The sequence below is a fragment of the Acomys minous genome (genome assembly GCF_964271855.1).
Source record: "Acomys minous genome assembly, chromosome: 9".
Classification (NCBI taxonomy): Eukaryota; Metazoa; Chordata; class Mammalia; order Rodentia; family Muridae; genus Acomys; species Acomys minous.
The window spans coordinates 90,166,236-90,191,127 of record NC_140490.1 but is presented as its reverse complement, the minus strand read 5'-3'; the positions used below and the strand labels follow the sequence as shown (position 1 = coordinate 90,191,127).

The 24,892-nt window shown below is 47.7% G+C and overlaps 1 protein-coding gene across 2 annotated transcripts in view; it reads left to right on the top strand.

Moving 5' to 3' along the window:
- STAB2 (stabilin 2) overlaps positions 1–24,892 on the top strand; it is a 177,363-nt gene that overhangs the window by 112,218 nt on the left and 40,253 nt on the right. For both annotated transcript variants that reach the window (XM_084794364.1, XM_084794363.1), the window contains exons 38-45: positions 159–354; positions 1,727–1,822; positions 4,569–4,614; positions 5,383–5,459; positions 6,941–7,066; positions 9,157–9,230; positions 11,192–11,263; positions 13,279–13,398. In XM_084794364.1, coding sequence (XP_084650490.1) covers positions 159–354; positions 1,727–1,822; positions 4,569–4,614; positions 5,383–5,459; positions 6,941–7,066; positions 9,157–9,230; positions 11,192–11,263; positions 13,279–13,398 — 807 coding nt within the window. The remainder of the gene's footprint in view (positions 1–158; positions 355–1,726; positions 1,823–4,568; positions 4,615–5,382; positions 5,460–6,940; positions 7,067–9,156; positions 9,231–11,191; positions 11,264–13,278; positions 13,399–24,892) is intronic.

The window sequence follows — 24,892 nt, the reverse complement described above, 5'->3', positions numbered from 1 at the left end:
GCCCAGGGAAATTGCTGAGCCTCACTCAGTCATCAGAGGGTTCTGTCCCCTGTCCCTTAGAAACCTTGGAGTCTAAGAAACAGGCAGGCTCGCACGGAGTCCCCAGGAGTCCCCAAAGCAGAAGAGAAACATGAACCCCGCACTCTGTCTTGTTTCAGAGGAAAGCATGCTGTGCTGGCTACTTTGGCCCACAGTGCCAACCCTGCCCCAGCAAAGGTCAGAATGTGTGCTCTGGGAACGGCTTCTGCCTAGATGGCCTCAATGGCACCGGCGCGTGCGAGTGTGAGCAGGGCTTCAATGGGACAGCCTGTGAGACCTGCACAGAGGGCAAGTACGGTGCCCACTGCGACCAAGGTGAGCAGTACACCTGCCCGGCCTTTCCACCGGGCATGAGACCCTCTGTGAGCCAGTTACAGTATTCCCAGCATTTAGGAGGCTGAGGCAGGAAGATTGCCGTGAGTCTGAGACCAGCCTGGGGTACAGAGGGAATCGCTGGCTTTTGTTTGTTTGTTTGTTTATCTAAGCCTATGTTACTTCCTTTGTATATCACAGTGTTCCAAAACATTTCCAGTCATTGACCTGGATGTAGCCACCCTACATCTGTTTGCCGATATTTGCAGCCCAAGTCTGTCTCTCAGTTTGCCTGTATGTGCAAATCACCATAATTAAACTTTCTTTGTGGACATTGCTCAGTAGTTGGGGGGAGCGGGGCAAGCTGATTTATTCTAATGACTCATTTAATCCCAGTCTGCAACTTTACCCACATTGGTGCTGCCTGTTTGACAAATAAGGGTATTAAGGGCAGGACCATGAATGAGTCGTCCCCCCCGCCCCCGCCCGAGGTCAGTTGAGGAGACAGATCCTTCCTAACCCCAAAGCCTGCTTCTTAAATCAAACTCTGCGCCTTGGGAAGGTCACTTCTCCATTCACCATCAGCAAGCAACGCGCTTTGATGTTTAGTCAGTCTGAGGCACGACCTCTTGAACGTTGGCATCCGGGCTTCCTTGTACCCAGGGGCACCTGTGAGAGCTTCCAGCTGGGAGCAGAAAGCAGATGATTCTCCGTCCAGCTGGTCCTAAAACCATCAACTCAGCTATCACCGTTTTCTTGGCAGCCCATCTAAGCCAGACGAAACTTATACATAACTTATACATGGCTGAAACATGGTGTGTAATGTCGCATTGCAGTCAAGAGTGTTGATTTATTTTTCTGCGTTGTTTGGAAGACTTGCTTCTGTTGATGCCACACTTCCTGACCTAGACTCTGTGGGTGACTCCATGGGGTTCAGCAAGACCAAAAGGCGAACGCTTTTTTATGAAGAGGAGCATTCATGGCTTTCACCAAGTTCTTACTTATTCATTCTTTCTTTCTTTTACAATTCCATAAACACATATCTATAATGTTCTTTCATCAAGGTTCCCATCGTTATCCTGGTTGGTTGGTTTTGTTTTGTTTTGTTTTTCGAGACAGGGTTTCCCTATGTAGCCTTAGCTTTCCTGGACTCACTTTGTAGACCAGGCTGGCCTCGAACTCACAGAGATCCACCTGCCTCTGCCTCTCAGAGTGCTGGGATTCTCAGTGTGTGCCACCAGCTGGGCTCACACTTTTTTATACTATTGTTTAACTTGCTTACAACATAATAGATGTCCCTATGGCCCAGTAAATGGTAAAGGAAGTGTTGAACGTGAGTCAAAGTCTGGTCACTTGCAAATGTTTCTCTGCCTAGAATGCCCTTGTGTCCATGGGAGATGTAGCCAAGGCCCCTCAGGCGACGGCTCCTGTGACTGTGAAGTTGGCTGGCGAGGAGTGAAATGCGACAGTGGTAAGAGTGAAACCTTCATCCTGGTCTTCAGTCCTTAGCCCAGCTTCTGAGAAAACACGTCGTTTTCCTTCCTAGAGTAGAAATGATGCCATTAGTGCTCCCCTGAGAAGCGTAACCCCTTGCTGCAAAAAGTTTGTGAGAAAAAGAAAAGCACAAGAAATTAAGTTCCTCGCGTTCCCAATGCTGGAAAAACTTACTCGTGATGTTCTGTGTGACTTAGTACAGAACAGTATGTGTCAGGGGCCAGGCTGCTTTTTTATAACCTCCTTTTCCACTCTACAGTAAACCATGGGCATTTTTCCTCCATGTGAATGAATGCATCTAGATCAACATCATTAATAATGTTATCATACACCAAACCACTTTGAGTCTGTTTGCTGCGGTCCTGGTGACTCAACAGCTGGCTCCTGCAGGACCAATCTGGCCCTGGGTTGCATCCTCTCCCTACTTAACGCTTCCTAAAACCAATTTCTGTTGTCATAAACAAGGCACATTTCATATGCCTCTTGTCAACTCATGCGTTCAACTCTGTGGGATGGGGAGTCAGATTTAGGAGCTGGTAATCTCAAGCTTTTGCTGCCCGTTACTGAACAGTCCAATACCAGCGTATTACTCTCTCAGCTTTCGGGTCTGCCGGAGAGCTCATTTGGTCCAGTATCACGTTGCGTTGATGTTTCTAGCTCCACTGGAGACAGTGTGTCAAAGACACAGGAAATCTGCAGGCATTTAAGGATCCACTGTGTTGCAGGATGTGAGAACAGAGGCAAAGAGGCACGCTGAGTGAGGCTAGAGAGCAGGCAGGAGCCGGATCACATATGGCTTCCCAACTCAAGCTGGGTTGAGCTTGAGCCAACTCGAGCCACTGAAAAGTTTTAAACACAGTTACAATGATATCCTATTTGTATTTAAGAGAAGTCAGTCAGGCACCAGATTGAAGAGAGTGGCCTTGGAAGCCAGCATCAGAGACCTTATTGTCCTTTCTGAGGCAGGAACTGGAAAGGTCACACACAGGTGCCCACCTACCCAGTGAGGGCTCTAACAATGTGCCTTGTCTGAGGGACTGACATCGCCAAAGCTCCAGGAGAAGGTAGAGCTATGAAAAACACCAAAATGGGGAGTGTGAAGGATTCCAGGCTAAGGGGACATCCCAGAGCAGGTACCACGTGTTAGGGTGCAGAATCTGGATTCAGACAGTCTGGAAGAGGACCAGAGAGTGGTGGGGGGTCACTCAATCAGGATGATATCCTGAGGAAATACCTAGGCTAAACACAGTTTTTCACCACTCCCTGCCCCTTTATGCTTCTAAGAGCATAGTGCGTGGAAAACCAACCTCATTTAAAGGGACAGAGAGCTGCCTGGAAGCTATGGCAACTTGCCAGGAGACAATTAGTGTAGTTCCCAAACCAGGCAGCAGCAGATATTTGATGTGGACAATGGAAACCAGAGACTGGTAAACGTAGATGTTGAAGATGCGCCCCTGGGGGTCAAAAGAAGCAGAGACTAGGAGATGCTGACAATGGTGCCCTGGGGGGTCAAAGAAAACAAAGACTGGCAGATTCAGGAGATGCTGAGGGTGGTACCCAGACCATGACTCAGGCAGCAACATGGATGGTGGTCAGTCATGGAAGAGAACAGCTAGACCACTCATCCTAGAAACCTCCCCTTGCTTTTTAATGTCCCTTTTTACTAACATAACATCTCTGGATACTCTACTTAGCCACATCTCTGGAAACTGTCTCTTCCTCCTGCACCCTGCTGTTCTTATAAAGAAAGAAAATTTCAATCGTTCAATTTTACCAATAAAGACTCGGGAGCCAGATGCTGGGGTGAGAACCTGCTAGCTCAGAGAGGCAGAGAAAGCACCAGCTGACCCTCTTACTCAGCTGACATCCCAGAAGGAAAAAGCCCCTTCTACTTCATAATGTCTTAAATTCCTTTCAACTCAGCGTCCCTCCTTTCTACTTTCTGTGTGTGTGTCTCTCTCTCTTCCCTCCACTGCCCTCCAACTCAGCGTCCCTCCTTTCTACTTCCTGTGGGTGTCTATCTTCCTCCACTGCCCTCCAGGCTTCCTCTCACTCTCTGTTTTACCACCAAGTTCACTTCCTGGTTGCTTGCTCTGCCTCTTGACATAGGGTTAACTTTATTTAATCCTGTTTACACAAAGCTCTTGGATTAAAGGTGTGTGCTAGGGCTGAGCCACGCCACAAGTACTTGTTTACAGTAAACAGAAAGCTCTAGGATCAAAGACTGAGCCGCACCACAATTAGAAACAGGTTTTTACAGTTCACAACCTCAGGGTTCTCAGTGGGACCAAATATCCTGCAACACCTTGCCGCCAGAAACCTTGTGATCCAGCTCTTTACCTTTATTGTAGGCCCCGCCCCTCTCTTTTATATACACCACATAACTGCAAGAAAGAACCTTCCAAAACATAAATGAAAGAGATACCGTTTTTCACCCCACTCCTTCCCCAAGATTTAACAACTTGCTATGTCATTTCATCACCTAAGAACAAGGGTCAGAGTCCAAAGTGTATGGTCTTCACAGGGAGCTCCCTCTCTGAGAGACACCTCCTTAGTGTATTTGACCTTCACATTTGTCTCAGAGCTCCCTGGTAACCAACGTGGAAATCGTTCACACCGTGGCAAGGATTTGCGTAGTAACAAATGACTTCAAGGAACTCAGCCTTTTCCTACCACTAGGGACTAAAGCAAGAATTCATGGAGCAACTGGTCTTCTTTTTCAGAGATCACGAAAGACAATTGCAATGGAACCTGCCACACCAGTGCCAAGTAGGTGTCCACTGACCTCCAGGTACAAACTCAGTAATTCTTACCTCAAGCCCAGTCCTGAGGATGTTCCTCAACACCCTTTAAGAGAATGTAAGATACATTTAAAGAAGAAACTGGGTATCTGTGAAGAAAACACCCATTGGTTGCCAACATCCAGCAGGGTCAACAAGCAGCCAGTGACTTACCTAGCCATTTGCCATTTGTCACCCCAGCCCGTACCTCTTTCATGGAGGGGGCATTGGTTTCAGCAAACCTTGCCCGAGTCCATAGCCCAGCCCAATGTAGTTTCCGATGTCATAGGACACATCCTCCTGTAAACTAATGAAAAGCCTGGTAGCTGTAGTTATACCCGGACCCATGGTCATCCTCCACCACTCTCGATCATCACGTGACCTGGAGTCAATTCTTTACTTCCTCCTAGCCTCAGTTTCTTCACTTGTAAATGGCAATAATAATTGCACTGACTTGCAGGGGCTGTCGTCTCACCTGTGGGTGACATGAATAAGCCCAAAGCTCAGCAAAGCACATGGGTAGCGCTGTCAAGATAAGCCCTTCCTATGCGTGCTGTGTGGTTTGGCTGGATTGGCTGTGATTGTCCCTGCCTGTTGTGGGATCATGCCAGGAACCAACTGTCCCTTCAAGCCATAGGCAAAGCCTCTGAGAGCTTCATGGAGCTGGGGCCTGGATGCTGAGCTGGAAGAGAATTGTAAGTCACATGCAGGAATGCTGTGTTTCTCTGAAAATGCTGTTTGCCCTTTCCCACTGCAGCTGCCTCCTCGACCCAGATGGCAAAGCCTTCTGCAAATGTGCGGCAGGGTTCCAAGGGAACGGAACAGTCTGCACAGGTAGGTGGAGCAGGAATGGATCTGTGTGGGCTGAGAGATCTGACTGGGCCTCGGAAGCTGCAGCCAGCCACTGGTGGTGACTCACTTGAAACAAGATGGGGCCCAGGGACAGGAAGCCAGCTCCGCATGGCTGGGGCATGTTGGTTTGGGATGGGCAGGCATTGCATCTGTTTGGCTTTTTGTTTTGGTTTGATGTGGTTTTGTTTTTTGTTTTTTGTTTTTTTTTTTTTAATACAAAACTGCATTGAAGCTGAGCAGTGGTGCACAGACTTGAGAGCCGTTAGAATCACCTCCTGGCTTTGACTGGCCAAAGGTATGGCTGAGTCATTAGGACTCCAGAACGGGCCAGTAAAGGATTTAAGCCCTTATTCTTCCTCCTGCCAGAGGTGTGACCTTGCAGGGGTATTTAACTACCCTGAGCCCCTCAGCTCATTTGTAAAGTAAGCATAAACCACCTTCCTTGCAGAGTGTATTATGGTGAAATGGCCTCTCTGGGTATAATGGCAGAATAGGGCAGAGGACAGAGGCTAGCCCCTTGCCTCACCATTCGTGCCTCAGTTTGAACTGAAATGCTCACAATCTCGGTTACTTCAGGGATGTCGCATGGCTGTCCTCTCACTTTTTGTTCATCTACAAGTTGGTGCTGCAACGGTGCTGAGAGAACCGTTTACATTGGGCAGTTGTGCATGGTCCAGATTATCCCTAAAAAGTGGGAAGAACTGTGAGCTGTTATTCTTAGGGTACAGAACACATAATTAGAACTAGAAAAGGAGAAACTTAGCGATCTCTGAGGTGTCTGGCACGGGGACAAATGCTGGCCTCAGCCTTCGTCAGAGAAGCGTCTCTTGGCAATGAAAGGAAGGTGACTGCAGAGGGAAGTACACCATCCGCTAGTAAATGCGGCGAATTTTTTTTTTTTTTTTTTGCCCTCTGTCTTAGTCAGGGTTACTTATTGTTGTGATGAAACACAATGCCCAAAGCAACTTGATGGGTGAAAGGATTTGTTTGGTGTCTGCTTCCATACCAAACTCTTCAGCGCTGAATAAAGCCAAGACAGGAACTCAAAGGCAGGAACCTGGAGGCAGGAGCTGATGCAGAGGTCACAGAGGGATGCTGTTTCCTGGCTTGCTCCTCATGGCTCGCTAAGACTGCTGTCTTACAGAACCCAGGACCACGGTCATGTTGTGACACCACCCACAATGGGCTGGGCTCTCCCCCTTCAATCACTAATTAAGAGTATGCGCTACAGGCTTGCCTATACCCCAGTCCAACAGAGACATTTCCTCAATCGAGGCTCCCTCCTCTCAGATGACCACAGCTTGTGTAAAGTTGACATAAAACCAGCCAGCACACTCTCTATGTTGAGCAATTTGCCACATTAATCCAGTTCATGCTGGAGTTGTTCTTAAGGCTTCCTTTTAGGGAAAAAAAATGTATCCTTTTGTCTCTCCTCTTGTCTGTGTCATCCCTCCCTTCTGTAGCCATCAATGCCTGTGACATCAGCAATGGAGGATGCTCTGCCAAGGCTTATTGTAAAAGAACCACCCCAGGAAATCGCCTGTGTTTGTGCAATGCTGGCTATACAGGCGACGGCATCGTGTGCCTCGGTAGGTGACCGCCCCTTGTCCATCTGGTGGACATGGTGTCAGTCAGAGGCCTGCTGGATTGTTCGGGTCTGTGAGCGCTCATTGTTAGGACTGATGCTGGGATGGTAATATGGACAGGTAATATTGACAGGAAAGCCTGAGGGTATGGGGATGCATGATGTACCCACAGGAGCATATAGACATCTGGTGCAAAGAAAAAAAAAAGTCACTTTGAATTAGAAAGAGACCCTTTCCATTTAAAAAATTCTAGCCCCAAGGAAGTTTTTGGGCTTTCATTGATTTACAGTGTTGCACAGTTGATTTACAATGTTGCATGTCTTTGCTGTAGAAAATTGCAGACTGGGGGGCAGGGGGAGGAAAAAATTGGCCTACCAGGAAGAGGGAAGAGGCTTGAAGTCCTCTCCCTTCTGAGGCTCCTGCACACTACAGTGGAGGTCAGCCTCCTCTTCTCTCATGACTAGGATGAGCTGAACTGGCCTAAACTTCTGGCCCAGCATAAGATTCTGCAGAGACAGGAAGTTTTAAAATATGTTTACATTACCCCATTTTATTATATACCTATTTTTTTGATATTTAAGTTTTTTGGTATTTTTAACAAAAAAAATATGTCTTAGGATACCCAGAGTAAGTCCTGAAAGTTAGCACACTCTGCCGACAGCACACAGCCCTGATCTAGAGGCCTGCTCTAGGAAGCTGTCTGAATTTTCACTCACAAGAGGATTGCAACAGACATGCTAATAAGAATCAGGCACTAGGAGCCGGGCAGTGGTGGCACACACCTTTAATCCCAGTGCTCAGGGAGGCGGAGGCAGGTGGATCTCTGTGAGGCCAACCTGGTCTATAAAGGGAGTCCAGGTCATCCAGGGCTACACAGAGAAACTCTGTCCTGAAAAACGAAACAAAACAAAACAAAAAAAGAATCATGCAGCACTCAGGAGGCAGAGACAGGTGGATCTCTGAGTTCAAGGCCAGTCTGGTCTATAGAATGAGTTCCAGGACAGCCTGGCCTGCACAGGGAAACCCTGTCTTAGCACAAAATAAAAATAAAAATAATAAAATAAAAAGAGGGGGGCCTTGACCCACATCTGCTCATTCACAGTCTGCTGCACACTTTTTCCTTTGTTCTCTTTGTATATTTTCCTGTTTTCCCTTAGTTATTTCAGACTAAGCTGTGTGAGCCACACTGTATTTGTCCCTAATAACTGAGTATGAATTTCCTAAGAATAAGAGCAGCTTTCAACGTTACCACACACCATTCCTGACTTCAGTAAATTGATTATCACTATAACCCTTTTCCTAATTATATTCACATTCCAATTCCATCAATTGTCTGAACATTTCTCTAGTACGGGGTCTTTGGAGGACTGGGCATTGCATTCAGTGCCTTAGCTCATTGGTCTGTTCCTGTGATAGTGTGTCTTTTATTTGGGGTTTGAGGATTTTTCTAATTATTAGATTCCACTTGCATTTTCCAGACCAGAATGTGACAAAAAAAAAATGATGTTGCCTCCTTTGCAGAATGTTACAAATCTCGGGCTTTCCATCCAGCCCTTGTTTATAATGTGAATTCTGACCACTAGGTCAGCGTGCTGCCTGAGCTGTGCACTGTGCAGTCCTTTCCCCTCGGCCATGATTAAGCAGGCGATGGAGAGATGCTTTAGCTGGAGCAGTTCGCTCCTCCTCAGAGTGTCCTAAACTCAGCACCAGTGGCCGAGCCTCCTCTAAACCAGCCTGCGTTGTGACGGTGCAAACAGCCGCACCCTCATTCCCAGGTCTCCTCATTTGTAGCAGGAGTGGACTGGACACTAGGATTCTCATTAGAAACATTCATATTTGTTCCACAGAGGGTCAGATGCCTCTGCTAGAATTGGCCCAACGGGGGGTGGGGGGGTAGGGGGGCAGGGGCTGAGGGGGTGGGGGGCGGGGGGCCAGGGGTTGCTTGGAGAAACCCTTCTTCCCCACTGAGTCACTTCCGCCACTGAACTTCCAGAAACCTGAATCCCACCGTGACCCCTGCCCCTCTTGGTCAGTTATCCCTCAAAATGCCTTTTCACAGACACACATGACACGTGTTGACTTTTGTTTTAAAGAAATAAACCCATGTTTGGAGAACAACGGCGGTTGTGACAAGAATGCAGAGTGCACTCAGACGGGGCCCAATCAGGTGAGCTGCCTCCGGCAGGTTTGCTGGGAGGAAACTCCTGCCTCTTAAGACCCAAGCCTAAGGGAGCAAAGTGCAGAACGGATATTGGTCCCTGCTGCAGCCAGAAATACTGTAGAACAGATAATAAAAGCACAAGAGGAAATCTGGGGGCGGGGAGAAGAAGACAAATGGGGGGACTAGGAAAGGGGCTTTCTAAAATGCGGTGTGCACATCTGCAAACCCCATGTGAGCCTAGAAGTTTCTAAAAGAAATTTGCCTGTCAGCTTGCTGATCCCCTACCACTTGTCTTTGGCTCTAGGGGTCACTGTGCCATGCCAGAAGTTCATAGTTCAGACATCTACCATTAATATGGCCCCCAACACAGAGCTGTGCAGCTACCCTGGGGCAAGTGAATTTGGGGGAATGTGAAAAATAAGCCAGCATGGGGTGGTGGTCATGCAGCAAAAGGACACAGGGAGCAACAGAGGAGCAAAGACCCATAATCTGCCTTCCTCACACTCAGATGCACAGTGAACACACAAAATGGCCAGGCAGGGCAGTTCATAGATCGTAATACCTGGTAACAAGTCAGATACCCAGAATATGTCCCCTGGAGCTCACTGAGCCACGTAGGAGACTGCAGGGCGGCATCTCTAAGTGGGCAGATCAAGTACATGCCTGATTGAAGAACCCTAAATTAACCGTGAGTAGCTTCCAGGCGCATGGCCTTGGAGCCTTCTCCCACCTTCTAAGGAATACAGAGGCCAGGTGCTCTCTGCCCTGGACTCCCAAAACTGATTCTGATTCTGAGGCTCCTTTTTCCTCTTGTGTGCCATTGTCATATTGGGGAGAATGGAGAGAACAGACTGCTAACCAAACTCTGTGTGTGTGTGTGTGTGTGTGTGTGTGTGTGTGTGTGTGTGTGTGTGTCTCTGTGTGTGTGTGTGTGTGTGTGTGTGTGCATGTATATGCATGTGGGTATGGATGTGCTCTGTGTGCATGTGCGCCTTGCTTGCATGCATGTGCATGTATGTATATGTGTGTGTGTTGAGTGTGTGAATTTAGCATCAGAAAATCTTAGCAGTCTATATACTTTTACTCACATATTTTAGTGTCTCAGTAGAGGGATTTTTTTGTTTGTTTTTGTTTTTGGCTTTTCAAGACAGGGTTTCTCTGTGTGTCCTTGGCATCCTGGACTCCCTCTCTAGACCAGGCTGGCCTCAAACTCACAGCGATCTGCCACCTGCCTCTGCCTCCCGAGTGCTGGGATTACAGGCATGCGCCACCACACCCAGCTCAGTAGAGTTTTTAAATACACATGGAATGAGGAAACTCCGTAAGGTTTCCAGCCTCTAGGACCTATAACAGTGTTCCTGCAGGCCTGGAAGGCAGCGATGGGAAATAGCTCTAAGAATACAATTTCAGCTGAGAACACATAGCTGGTGGGCATCTTGGTAAAGGTTTGAACAAGGTTGGGACCAATGGTGACAGAAGAGGAGAAACAGTGGGAAACTTTTCAGGTTGCCCTGGCTAGCCCCGACTGTGGATTAAAGTCCTAACAAGTAGCCATCAGGCCTGTGGGGGCCTGTACCCAGCTCCCTGATGTTCCCAGCTACCTCCCTTGTCTGTCCAACGAAAGGGTACGACCACTTGCTCTGTGTATAACCCTGTGAGCTGCAAAGCCTTCCTCTCGCCTCTGTCAGCAGTGGTGTGACCTCATTCCTGGAGGAGATAACACAATAACTTCTTTTCCCATGAGCCTCCACCCATCAAAAGAGAAGTTGTCTTAGCAACAAGGACGGGACATCCGTGAGATCTAGTACTCAAGAATACTAGACTAGGTATTACCAAACAATAACGACGAAAGCACAGTCCCTCCGTATATTGGTATTCCACAATCAAATTCAAGTCTGAGATCCAGCGCACTGGCCAGGGCAGACCTCCCCTCTTAAATGATGCTGTTTGCCTCTGCTCCCCAACAGTCTGTCTGTAACTGCTTGCCGAAGTACACTGGAAATGGGAAGGTCTGCACGCTCATCAACGTCTGCCTCTTTGTGAGTACGCTTCCAGGCGCATGGCCTCGGGGCCTCCTCCCACCTTCTAAGGAGTACAGAGGCCAGGTGCTCTCCCCAGACTCCCCAAACTGATTCTGAGGCTCCCTTTTCCTCTTCTGTGCCATTGTCATATTGGGGAGACTGGAGAGAACAGACTGCTAAACACACACACACACACACACACACACACACACACACACACCAGAGCATAGGTTCTACTACCCAGATTTGTTGTGTCTTTCCTGATTCGCTATCTTCTGTGAACTAAGGAGAATGTGCTCAAGAGGGCACACAATTTTAAAAACAGGTCCTGCTTATCTCAGATATTGTTGTACTTCATGGGTAGACATCAAGAGAGATCTCAGGACCCAGGAACTTCATTCATGACGTCTGTACAAACCTAACTCGTGACAGTCCCGTTGTGAGCAGCCTGCGTCCCTTCCATGGTTCTCCCACGGCTTCTGGCTGTAGACTAGCTCCACGCGGTGCCAGCCAACGAGGACCACACTAAGCCTGAAACTGGCCACGCTGTCCACTCCTGTTCAGCCAACCCCAGGCCCATGCTTCCCATAGACTGAGAGGTTCCATAAACCTGACCACCTGGCGTGTCACATGTGGGGACTTTAGTCATGCAGGCCTCTGACCACCTGCGTCAGTGTGACATTTATATACGCCCCAGTCTCTAGAGATCCGGGTTTCCGTGCTTTCTGTCATTTTTAATTCTTCTGCGACCCAACGGGACGAGGACTGATTACTCCACAACTTCCTGATGAAAAGACTCTAGCTGTGAATTATTTTCCTGGGCATCTTAGTGTCGTTTCCTGTTGCGTGATAAAATGCCCTAACAAAGCAAAGGGGTTTATCTGGGTCACAATTCCAGGTCATAGTCCACCACTGCAGAGAAGGCACGGTGGCCAGAACCTTAGAGAACTGGTGACATTATATCCATAGCCAGGGTCAGAGAGCGATGAATTAACACATGTTTCTCCTGTGCTGAGATCCACCTTTTCCACTCATACAGTTCAGGGTCACCTGCCTAGAGAAGGCACCACTCAGAGTGGGGAAATCATTAAACCTCAATTAACTTAATCAAAATAAAGCACCCGTAGGGGCTGGAGAGATGGATCGGCCAGTTAAGAGCACTGGCTGCTCTTCCAGAAGACCAGGGTTTCATTGTCAGCACCCACATGGCAGCTCACAATGGTCTGTAACTCCCTGCTCAAGAGGGTCTGATGCCAGTCCCTGGGTTCCAGGCACACATGTGCTGCACAGACATACATGTAGGCAAAACACCTATACACATAAAAAATACATAATTAACTTAAAAAAAATAATGATTTCCCCCTGTAGGCGTCCTTACCAGCCAGCCTGATCTAGGCAATTCCTGACTGATAGTCCCTTCCCGGGTGGTTCTAGATTGCGTCACACTGACAGTTCAAACTAAACATCACGGCAGGGCTGTGGTAATGTTTAACCATAGGCTGGGCACAAAAGTTTATATATGGCTCTGGAGGGCTAAAATCTAAACCCAGTGTCAGCAGGGCTGTTTCTGAAGACCCTCCTTTGTCATGAAGGGTCTTGAGATGAGGCTCCTTAAACCCACAGCCAGGAATTCCAGAGCCACTGGCTGTGTGTGCAAACTGCAGCCTTCTGCCTGTCTCTTCACCTCCACGCCTGCCTTCTGCTCCTCCACAGACACCTGTGGGTTTAAGGAGCCTCATCTCAAGACCCTTCATGACATCTACAAAGATGCTTTTCTAAACAAGGTCACAGTTACAGGTGACCTGGGGCTTAAGAACGCAGCCATGTTTGGAGCCTGTGTGTGTGTGTGTGTGTGTGTGTGTGTGTGTGTGTGTGTGTGTGTTGCTAGGGATTCGGTCCAGTGTTTTCCACATGACAGACAAGTGTCCCTCAAAATATGAATATCAGCACAAATTGCTTAGCAAATATCGGCAAAGCCATCAAACTTACTTGTCTGACTAAGTCCCTTCTCCATCTCTTGGCAATTTTACCAGAATAATGGAGGCTGCAGTCCGTTTGCCATCTGCAGTCTCACTGGACAAGATCAAAGGATATGCACCTGCAAGCCGAACTACACGGGGGATGGATTCATCTGCCGCGGCAACATCTACGAGGTAATGACAAGCCTTCGGGAAGTCAACGCCATTTCCCAGGGACTTGCAAATCAGTTGCAATGAAATGGATTTGTCTGCGCAGGGAAATCCCTGTAGCCTGGGAAGTGAGTGGTTTCATGAGTAAGGACTGACGCAGCTCTGGAGCCAGAGACATCTGGGGTTTGCATTCAGCTCTGGCAGGGAGTAGCACTGTGGCTCCGGAGCACGTGATGTCACTTTTCTATGCACTCTGAATCTGGAAAAGGAAATGATAAGGACACCAACTTCATCGTGTTATTAAAAAAAAGTAAATATGATGTATGTCGAGAACATGCAGCAAATGCCAAAGCATTGCCATGTTTGGGCTTTGTATGTGAATAGATGTATGTGGTATGTGTGGTAGATGTGGCATGGATGTGCAGAACGTGTTGGCTGTGTGTGTCGTGTATGTGATATAATGTGAGTGTGGCTGTATGGTGTGGCACGTGTATGCAGAGTGCAGTGATTGTATGATGTGCTATGTGTGGTGTGTGGATGGCGTGTGATTATGTGTGGTGTATGTGTGTGCACGCAGTGTCTTGGACTAGGAGTGTGCTGTGGTGGGAACGGTTTCTATGGCATGTGTATATGTTGTGTGTGGAGTACAGGGTGTGTATCGGTCTATGGGGTATATGTGCATGTGTGTGTCTGTGTGTATGACGTTTGGTATGAATACTATATATGTGTTGTGGTGTGCAGGTCTCTGTGTGCTGTCTATTGTGTATTTGTATCATATTGTGTGTGTGTGTGTAGTATACAATGGGCGTGTATGTGTGCATGATGTATGGAGGTGTGTGTGGAAGGGGTATACTTGTGATGTGTGCATGTGTGTGTGTGTGTACAGTGTATGACGTATATGTTGTGTATGGAGTGTGTGGCAGATGATGTGTGTGTGTGTGTATGGTGTGTGTGTGATGTCTGGGTTGTATGGGAGTGTGGGGAGGGGGCAGGTGTATGGGGGAGTGTGTCATTTGGTGTGGTGTGGTGTATTTCTGGTGTAGATGTAGGGGTGTGGTGGGTGTGTTTGTGTATGTGTATGCATGGGGGGGAGGTGCGGTGTATGGGGTATGGATGTGTGGTGTGTTTGTGATATGTATGTGTGCTCATGTGCATGACTGCTGTTTGCCCCATCTGCCCATCCTGCAGGTAGAAGAGCTGGTATGGTGCTTCCTGGTTTCCACATACTATAAACACTCAGAAAACTGTCTTAAGGAGAGACCAAAGCATTCCGACCGATCCAACCTTCTTGTTGTCAGGGAGGCCAATTGAGCCATAAGTAATAACTGGCCTTTACAAGATTTCAACTATGTTTGGTGTGTTTTATAAAGATTTGAGCTCCATTTGAAATGCTTGTAACTGCTTTGGCAAGGGTAGGGGAGGGTGGTGGTGAGGTGGCTGGATCTTTCTTTTGTAAATTGGAGATTCCAGAAAGAAGCTGAGAGTCAACGTATCACTAGGTCATTCTTAGCATCAACTACAAGCTTTTCTGTGAGGCTAGAAGGAAACCATCACGTGGCTTTCCAGCAGACAAACTCTCCCTGTGTAATTCACAGTCGAAGTAATGACATTTTTCTCTTCTTGTTGGCAGGAACTTCCTAAGTACCCAGCAACTTCCCAGTATTTCTTCCAGTTACAGGTAAAAAAGTGTGTTTCTACTTCTGAGGCATGTGCCAGGCCCTGGATTCCTTCCACCACCAGAGTGTGTGTGTGTGTGTGTGTGTGTGTGTGTGTGTGTATGTGTGTGTGTGTGTGTTTATATATGTATATTTAACTATATGTGTGTACATGTGTATGAATGTATGCATGCATATATCAACATGCCATGTTGCCAGCAAGATACTAGATAAAGCTATAGCTTCCAAAGTCTTGGAGGGCAGAAAGACGTCTGGAACTAGGATTTATGGCACCAGCCCAGTTGTTGGCCATCTGAGAACCCCGTCTCTCATGCCTCAGGTATAATCACACAGGTTGACATTTGTGACGCTGGTCACATCTAAACATTGAAAGGGTACAGTAAAAATACAATAGGGAAAGTGAAGGAGGGCTCCATCTGTGTGAGTCACCGAGGGGTGGGACGTTCACACAATAGCAAGGTGGCCTAAGAACGCTTGTCTCAGAACAGATCCCATGGTTAAGTGACTGCGGCTGTGGATGAAAGTGCCTGTCACAGAGACTTTCGTGGGTGTATGGGCTGCTTTTTCATAGCTGTTACGGTACTGACAGAAACAGCCCGAGGGAGGAAAGTGTTTGCAGGCTCTATGCTTCTGGGCCATTGTGAGGCAGAACGCCATAGCACCAGGAACATGCAGCAGAGGAGCTTTTGTCCTGGCGCACAGGAAGCAGAGAACACGGGCTCGGCTTACCGGAAGAAGCAGGGCAAGATACACCTCCCAGGGAAGCTCCCTTGCTCAACCAGTCCCCACCTCCCATCTTTTACCTCCTGCACAGCCTGAGTGCCTGGAGGAAGTAACCTGCTTACTAAGTCAGACCTCAGAGTCTCTCCCCTGTCTGAGAAAACCTGCCTCTCAGGCACTCCCGACCTCCTGGGCGGTCCTTTAAGCCGATGAAGTCGACAGTCAAGATTGACTCTCAATGGGAAGGCTAGTTAGGTGAGAGCATCTGACCTTCTGGGAACCAGCCACATAAATCCCAGATGCACCGAAGAATGAGGCAGGAGAGACTAGAAGCAAACGCCCTAGCAGCCTTGCCATCTTAGGACGCCAAGAAGACAGCTAGACAGTTAAGCAAGTGAGTGTTACAGTCGTGTGAGTGTAGCCAGCACGTGGAGAGGAGAGGCAGGAGTCATCTTTGATGGGGGCTAGAGGGGAGCTGTTATCTTCTTGGGAGTCTGCTTTCAAAATCATTCATCAAATAGCCACATGTTAATTTTTTAATTAGGAAAAAAAAAACATAATTTTGACATCATAGATTCTGGATTTACTCTGAGCCTGAGACAGAAACACTAACTCTGGCATCTCTTTGAGCCTCGATCTGTGTCTGTGAAAGAAAGCCATGTGGCCCCACCTCCCTTCCCGCAGAAGCACGCTGTCCGAGAGCTGGCTGGACCTGGCCCCTTCACGGTGTTCGCGCCTTCATCCACCTCCTTCAATAACGAGCCCAAAGTGAGCACGAGGCTGGGGGCTGGGGAGGGCTTGGGGAAAGGCGTGATCTCAGAAGCCACCATGGTGATGTCTGTGGATAAGAGATCTGGGCTCAGGTAGAGCAGACCAGCAACGGAAGAGGCTGCTCACCTGTGTGAAGCCTTTGTTGGGGTGCCACTGGTCAGAGACTTTCTAAAGGCATGCCTAACCAGAGTAGGAAATTGGAGAAGTTACAAGTAGTCAAGGGATCCAACTCCCTGTAGACAAAAGAAAATAAAATTGGGCCAAGCAGATGCTGAATTAAAGGAATGTAAGTGGATTTCTTGATTTGTGGGACTTAGAGACTTTCTGCCCTGTAGGTCACTGTGCCCTGTGCCACGTTGCCTATAAATACAGACAACTAGCGTCTGCATTGATCACTGCACTCAGAACGGGGCCTGGCCTGCATGTATCCGCTTTATTCTCCTGTCAGACCTGAAGCAAAGTGTTACCCCCCCATTTTACAGAGGAGAACACTGAGAGAAGTAACTTTGCCCGAGACCCATTGCTGGGAGATATTGGAGAAAGGACTTGTTCTCAGCCACCAAGCACACTGTCCTCTCTCTCTCTCTCTCTCTCTCTCTCTCTCTCTCTCTCTCTCTCTCTCTCTCTCTCTCTCTCTCTGTCTCTCTGTGCATGTTTTGGGTACCAGCAAAGCAAAGACAAAAGAATAATATTTAAAATCATTTAATCATTTGACCTTTGTCTATTTTAACTTAAAGCCTCAATGGAGTGAAACGATGTTTCATGGGCTTTTTATTACAGTGATTTCAGAATTGTATTCTTTGTAACTTTTTTTTAAATATGCTGCATTTTCAGATCTGAATTTTTATTTTTTTTCTCTCAAGGCTCACTTATTTTTATGTGCTTTGGTGTTTTGCCTGCATGTGTATCTGCGTGGGGAGGCCAGATTCCCTAGAATTGGATTTATAGACAGTTGTGAGCTGCCATGTGGGTGCTGGGGATTGAACCTGAGTCCTCTGGAAGAGCAGCCAGTGCCCTTAACTACTGAGCCATCTTTCTGGCCCCTTCTTTGTATCTTGAGTCCAAGTAGAAAAATGTCATAGTATCTTCCAGTCCTCTCTAGGAGGGGTCCTCCCATGCTCTCTCCTAACATGCTTCCCAAGAAAATTCTTTTCCGAGGAGCACTGTAGGACACCAGCATCCTTCAAGCAGTGCTGTGACAGGCTGGGTAGGAGAGGCCCCCTGAGGCATCTCTCACCTGTGATTCTCACCCCCTTCCCTGACTAGACTCTCCCTGGGTCTCCAACACAAACCAAGCCTGTCACTAGCTTCTCAGAGGATGGGAGAGCGACCCCCACCTCCTCCTCCTCCTCCTCCTCCTCCTCCTCCTCCTCCTCCTCCATCCCCACCTGTCCTCTCTTCCAGATTGCACAATGGGCTCAGCAAGGCCTCATGCCTCAGGTTCTTCGGTACCATGTGGTCGCCTGCCAACAGCTGCTGCTGGAAAACCTAAAAGTGACCAAGAATGCCACGACCCTCCAAGGCGAGCCAATTTCCATTTCTGTCTCTCAGGTAAGAGCAGCTGCCTCAGGAAGGTGCTGTCCTCATCCTACAGGCATCTGGCTTCCCTTCCCCGGAGTGACGGCTGCGACCCCACTGAGCTGTTTTTACTGTGTGTAGAACAGTGTGCTAAGGATTTCACGTGCACTGGTTTGGTTGGTCCAGCAGCCTCGGGATATGAAGACCATCCTTGTCCCCAATTTCCAAACACAGAGGCTGAGCTCAAAGAGGCAAAAGAAGCTTGTCCAAAGTCACATCTGCAAAAAAGCAGCTGAGTTGGAATTCCGACTCAGAGGCAAGGCAGCTCCCGACAGCACAGATGGTGTGGAGGGTGATGTTGAGGACACGCTATCGAGAAGCCAACTGTGAGCTGTTTACTGTATGCGTGTTCAGAATTGTGTTGAAATAAGCAACCAGCCAGACTGGCTGATTATATATTACCTGCTGATAGCAGCACGGGTGAAGACTGCACTCTCGTCGTTAATTTCCTTTTAGGGTCTTAATAAATAATGTGCTTAAGTCCCATGGACCTTCAAGCTCCGCCCCTGATGATTGGGCACATCTGAGAAGCGTTAGTTCTGTGGAGAAGCACGCTGTGCAGTCTCTCTGTGTTCATATCTCAGTTTCATTTGTCTTCAGGACACCGTGTATATCAACGATAAGGCAAAGGTCCTGTCCAGTGACATCATCTGCACCAACGGAGTCATCCACATCATAGACAAACTGCTGTCTCCCAAAAACTTGATTATCACCCCCAAAGATGCCTCAGGCAATGTTCTGGTAGGTAACCCACTGTCACCCTCCAGCACCTGCTGTCTGTGTCATCCGCTCAGATCTATCTGGCTGGAGGCATCACTTTGAAGCATTGTAATCCTGTCGCTACAAGCCTATGACACATAAGTCAGCAAAGGTTGCCTTAAAATCAGGATGTGGCTTTTAGCCAGGGGCAGCAGTATGTGCTGCAGCCCACACACTCAGCAGGTTCAAGTACAAGGGTTGTGTGCGCCCAGGAGTCACATGCCAACCTTGCCAATATAGTGAAACCCTGTCTCCTAACAAAGTGTTTTATAAATAAATGTTTATGAGTTTTTCTTTAGTGCCCACAAGGGAAAGTTGTCTTATATAGATTTGGAGAAGGAAGGGAAGGGAGGGGAGGGGAGGGAGGGGAGGGGGGAAGGGGAGGGAAAGTGGATAATTAGCACAAAAACTACACTGGGAATAAAATTCCTTCCTAACACACAGAACAATTTTAACTATTTATTCATTTATTCTCTTATGTATTTCTTTCTGTGGGTACTGGGGGTTGAACCTAGAGCTTTGTATGGTAGGCAAGTACCTTCCTCCTGAACTACAAAATTAGCCTTTTTTTTTCATTTTCTATTTTGTGACAGGGTCTTACTAATTTGCTTAGGGTCGTGTTAAAGTCACTTCTGCAGCCCAGATAGACCTCAAATTTTTCTTTTCTTTTCTTTCCTTTTCATTCTCCTGCCTCAGACTCCAAAGTAGGTAAGATTACAGGCCTCAGCCTCCAGGCCCAGTTCACTTTGTTTTAGTTGTTAGTATTGGCCACTCTCCTTTGTTGCAGGTGTCAGAATCCACTAAACCTCACTTACAAAGAGGAGTTTCTTGAGATATTATGTATATGAATAAATATTTTTGGAGGCCGTAGTCTAATTTCAATGCTGTACACATGAAGACAAAGCAAACTAGAAAATCTTGACATGAGGACCATTCTAACTGTTACAGCTCCTCAGACTGCAGCCCTTTAGCCTCCCAGGGCGCTAAAGTCTAACCTCCTCGCCTCCGCACCATTGTGTTCCAGGAGACTAGCATCCATGCTTAGCTCTACTTTATGTTCTTCCTTTCCACCAAAAAAAAAAATCTCCATGGTGCTCATATTTGGTTGACCCTGCATTGCTTATGGGCTTCTAGCTGCAAGGGCGTCGGGAAGACGTTACGTCTAGCCTCTCAGACTCTGTAATGCAGAAAATCATGGGCAGAATTTAAAAATAAAAAATAAAAACCAGCTTCTTTGAGTGCTGATGAGCCATTGGCTAGCCCCTGCTGTGTTACCGTTGTATGCAGTTGGGTTGTGTTAAAGTACCTGGCAAACTGCCCAAAGGGGGCAGGTTCAACTGACAGATTCGTCCCAAGATAGCAATAAAAAAAAAAGTGGCCCAACACGAAGTAACCAAACTTACTTAGGATATTAGATTTGTTTCTGTATCTCTGGCTCTTGAGTGAGAGTAGCCACCTCAGGAAGGAGCCATCTTCCAGTCAGGGAAGCTGTGGTGCCTGCACAACTCTTAGGTATGAACTTTGTAGATAGCCATGTCGTGTCACAATGTCAAATGACTGGGCACGGGTGAGAGATGAGAGAAATGTTTTCTGTCCTTATCTTTGCAGCAGAATCTCACTACAGTGGCAGTAAACCATGGATACACCAGATTCAGCAAGTTAATACAGGTAAAACACTAGGGGGGAAGAGGAGTTGGGTATGGCCCACATGAAACTCTGATTTCTTAGGTTTGCTTGTGCTTGTATCTGCCAGAGGCACCCCACACTGACCAGTCCCCCAAAGAGCTCCAAGAACTTTGGTTCCCCGCAAAGCACACTCTGTAGGTCCTCAATTCCATAGAAGATCTGTGTCTCAGATTCTCTGGGGAGCTGGTTGGAAATGGGGATTCCCACACGTTCAAACTGAAAATCCCAAGGACTGTCGTGACAGGAGGAAAGAACCAGCTCCTACAAGCTACCCTCTGACCTCTGCACTCAGCCTCCAGTAAATATAAATAAATAATAATAATAATAAGTGTAATAAATCCTTTTTAGATGAGACTATCCAAAGATGTCACAAATCAGTAACCTTTGTCCACCTAGCCACCACAAAACTCTGCAGTCACCTTGTACCTGTTCCACAGGGTCTGGTTGGACAAACCATTTTAGACCAAAGTAGATCGTTAAAACCTCCTTCACACGGAAAAAAAAAATCAATGTATGTGACAGTCCCGTACCACATAAGGCTCAAAAAGATTTCTCCTATTCGTCTTGACATTTCTTTGGAGTACAATTTTATCTAGAAACTTTATAAGCAAACATGCATGCATCAATATGGTACATGGTATTTTTTAATGAAATGTGAAAAAAAACTAGTCTTGAGAAGTTAAAGAATGGCAAAGTTGAAGGATCCAGAGGATCCTAGAAACCTACAAGAAGAAAATTATGATAGGCAGATCTGGGCCCCAGGCGTCCCGCTCAAACTACGGCACCAGCCAAGGACAATACAGGCCGTAAAACTTTAAACCCCTACCCAGATCTAGCCAATGGACAGGACATTCTCCACAGTTGAGTGGAGAGTGGGGACTGACTTTCACACGTGCTCTGGTGCCTCATATTTGACCACTCCACTGAGTGGGGAGACCTGGTGGCACTGAGCGGAAGGATAGCAGGCTACCAAGAAGAGACTTGATACCCTATGAGCATATACAGGGGGAGGAGGTCCCCCTCAGTCACAGTCATAGGGAAGGGGAGTAAGGGGAAAATGGGAGGGAGGAATGGGAGGATGCAAGGGAGGGGATAACCATTGAGAGGTAATATGAATAAATTAATCATAATAAAAAAGAGAAGTTAAAATAGTTGAACAGAAGTGGGATCAAAATTAAGATATTCATTGAAATGTACTTTCCCACTACAAAAGCTTGACGTTTGACTTTCTCGTTTGCCTTCTAAGGAAATGGGGGTCAGAATGGTTGGGGTGCAGTGCTCTATCTTCTGGCTTTATCCCTCTGGAACTTTCAGGAATCCTGACAAGGCACACAGTACAGGTCATGAAGAGATGGGCTCAGAGAGGCCCTTTGCCCGCGTGTCATTGCGGGGGCCTTACATTGCACAGCGTGTGTGCACATCAGCCAGAGGGTGGCACCCTGTGTTTCAGGACATGGGCTTGCTGAGTGTCATCACTGACCACATCCACATCCCAGTCACTCTCTTCTGGCCCACGGACAAAGCCTTCCAAGCCCTGCCCCAGAGCAACAGGACTTCCTGTTCAGTCAAGACAACAAGGACAAGCTGAAAGAGCACCTCAAGTCCACGTGATCCGGGATTCCGAGGTGTGCTTTTAAATGTCCCAGAGAAAGATATGATCTAGCCCTGAGGCCCCACGACCCACAGTCGACCATGTGTCACCATGCCTCCGTGAGAAGCTTCACCCCTTCTGCCCCCTCTGCCCTGACCGCCGTGCTTGGTTGGACCAGCATCCCGTACCCAAGAGCACCCCTCCCCTTCCTGGACTGTATGCTTCATTTTCACTTTCCCACTTCACATGGCAGAATGGCAGCTGACAAAGCCCACACACACACACCCATACCAAGCTTTTCCATGCAGTCTCTGCCCCCTTCCAACATCCCTAAACAAATGACTGGTTCATCTTAATGCAATCAGCCATCAGCCCCGTGAACTAGTCAGCTGGCCAGGAGGAGCCGGATCACATAGGGGACATGGCAGTCACTCTGAGTCTTCCGTGAAGACTCTGTCACACGGAGATGAGGCTATCCACTCCAACATGCCAGTGCCCTGACTTCAGTTCACTCACAGTGTCCAGGCGACTTCCTAGGTCTGCATAACCAATTACCACAGGCTAGGTGCCTTGGAACTGCAGAGAGTCATTGCCTCACAGCAGTAGAGGCTAGATTGCTGCCATCGAAGTAGCAAAAGTCATGTCCTCGAGGGGCTCTGAAGAAGACTGTTCCCTGAGTCTCCCTGGCTGCTGGTCATTTCTGGCACTCTCTGGCATTCCTTGACATGCAGGTGCATCCATGCAAACTGCCTCCATCCTCCCACAGCCTTTCCCTGTGGTATTCTCCTCCTCCTCCTCCTCCTCCTCCTCCTCCTCCTCCTCCTCCTCCTTCTTCTTCTTCTTCTTCTTCTTCTTCTTTTCTTCTCCTAAGGACATCATTTATATTGTATCAAGAGCCCACCCTGTTCCGGGATTATTTCATCTTGCCTAACTGTTAAGTCTATTTGCAGAGACCTTGCTTCCGAATAAGGTCATATTCTAAGGCCCTTGGGGTCAAGGTTTTTAATGTCATTTTGTTACTTTGTATATTATGTTATTGAAACAGGGTCTCGCTATGCAGTTCTCAATACTTTGGAACTCGCTAACTAGACAAGACTAGGCTAGCTTTGAACTGAGAGGTCTGTCTGCCCTCTGCCTCCTGAAGGTTGGGATTAAAGGTTTGCGCCACCGCGACTGGCTTCTGTAACTTTTAAAGGAGCATGTTCCAGGCCATAAAGATGCCCTGGCCACTTCCCAGCTAGCCCTGCTCACCCTTTCATGGGCTCCATGTACCCAGATAGCCTCTTCCAGGATACCCAAGCACAGACTGTCCCGCCAGAAGGCATGCCCAGCTCCTAGGAAGTCAGTCACGCCTGGCCTTTGATCATATCCACTGTTGCTTTAGCTTGAGTTATTATAACACACAGGGAATCTTCCACTTGAACTTAGTTTGCTGGCAAAGCCCCTCTGGCCCTTCGGCCTCAATGTAGGTATTAACACTGCTTCCTGTCTCCCTCAGGTTTTAGCTTCAGACCTCTCCAGGTATGCTACCTGGAAGACCCTGCAAGGTTCAGACCTGAGTGTCAAGTGTGGAACTGGCAGTGACATCGTAAGTGTCGTGGGGGTGACAGTGACCAGGCGACATGAAAGCCAACTGTTCCCATTTTGAGAGGCATTCAGGTGTCTTGGGGTGTGTTTGGGGGGGTTATGTTTTGTTTTGCTTTGTTTTACATTATCAGCAAGCTGTTTTTCTGTCACTGCCTTCAGAGGTGCCTATGACACATCTGATACACCCTGGAATTCCAGGCCCTCATGACAGGTGCAGGAAACCCCCTATGTGTTTGTTTGTTTGTTTGTTTGTTTGTTTGTTTGTTTTAGTTCTTTCTAAGTCTTGTAGGCTGTGGGGAGAAGATAAGTTTGGAAGAGACTGTTGATCTCTCTCTGTCTCTGCCTCTCTCTTCTCTTCCAGGGTGAGCTCTTTCTGAATGGACAAATGTGCAGGATCATACAGCGGGGGCTCTTGTTTGACGTGGGCATGGCCTATGGCATCGACTGCTTTCTAACAAATCCCACCCTGGGTGCCCGATGTGACACTTTTACTAACATCAGTGTTACGGTCAGTCCTAAAGTCACCAAAATAGTGAAAGATCCTTGGACCAGAGACCCACCCTGGTGATCCAGCTGGACCCCAAGGAAGGGCGAGACCAGGTCTCGAGATACCTAAGGACCAATAGATGGCATTCTTCAAACTCAGAATCAGCTAGCATCTGCTTAGCCAGTGGCAGGCCTTGAATATTCCTGCTTAGCCACCACCCACCAATGATCCCTTCATCCCTAAGGAAATAGTGCTTGGGTACCAAATGTCAGCCTTATATTGGGCCATCATTTTCAAATCCATCTGTCCATTTACTCAACTGGCAAACGGGGTTTTTTGTTTGTTTGTTTGTTTGTTGTTTTGGTTTGGTTTGGTTTGGTTTGGTTTTTGGTTGTTTTGTTTTGTTTTGTTTTTATTCCTGCCACATTGCATCATATATAACTGGCACACTTGGCAATTAACAAAACTGGTTCATCCTGATGTGTATGATGCATGACATATGCCCTACTTGCCTCCATTCAGTTTCCCGGTTCATTCAGTCTGCAACACTGAGTGAACCTGTGTAGCAGGCCCTATTCGCCTTTGCTCATCCAGCCAGCGCCGCTGGATGAACGCCAGCCTTGAGCTGCCCCGCCCAGTGCTGATCTGACTTCACAGCGACCC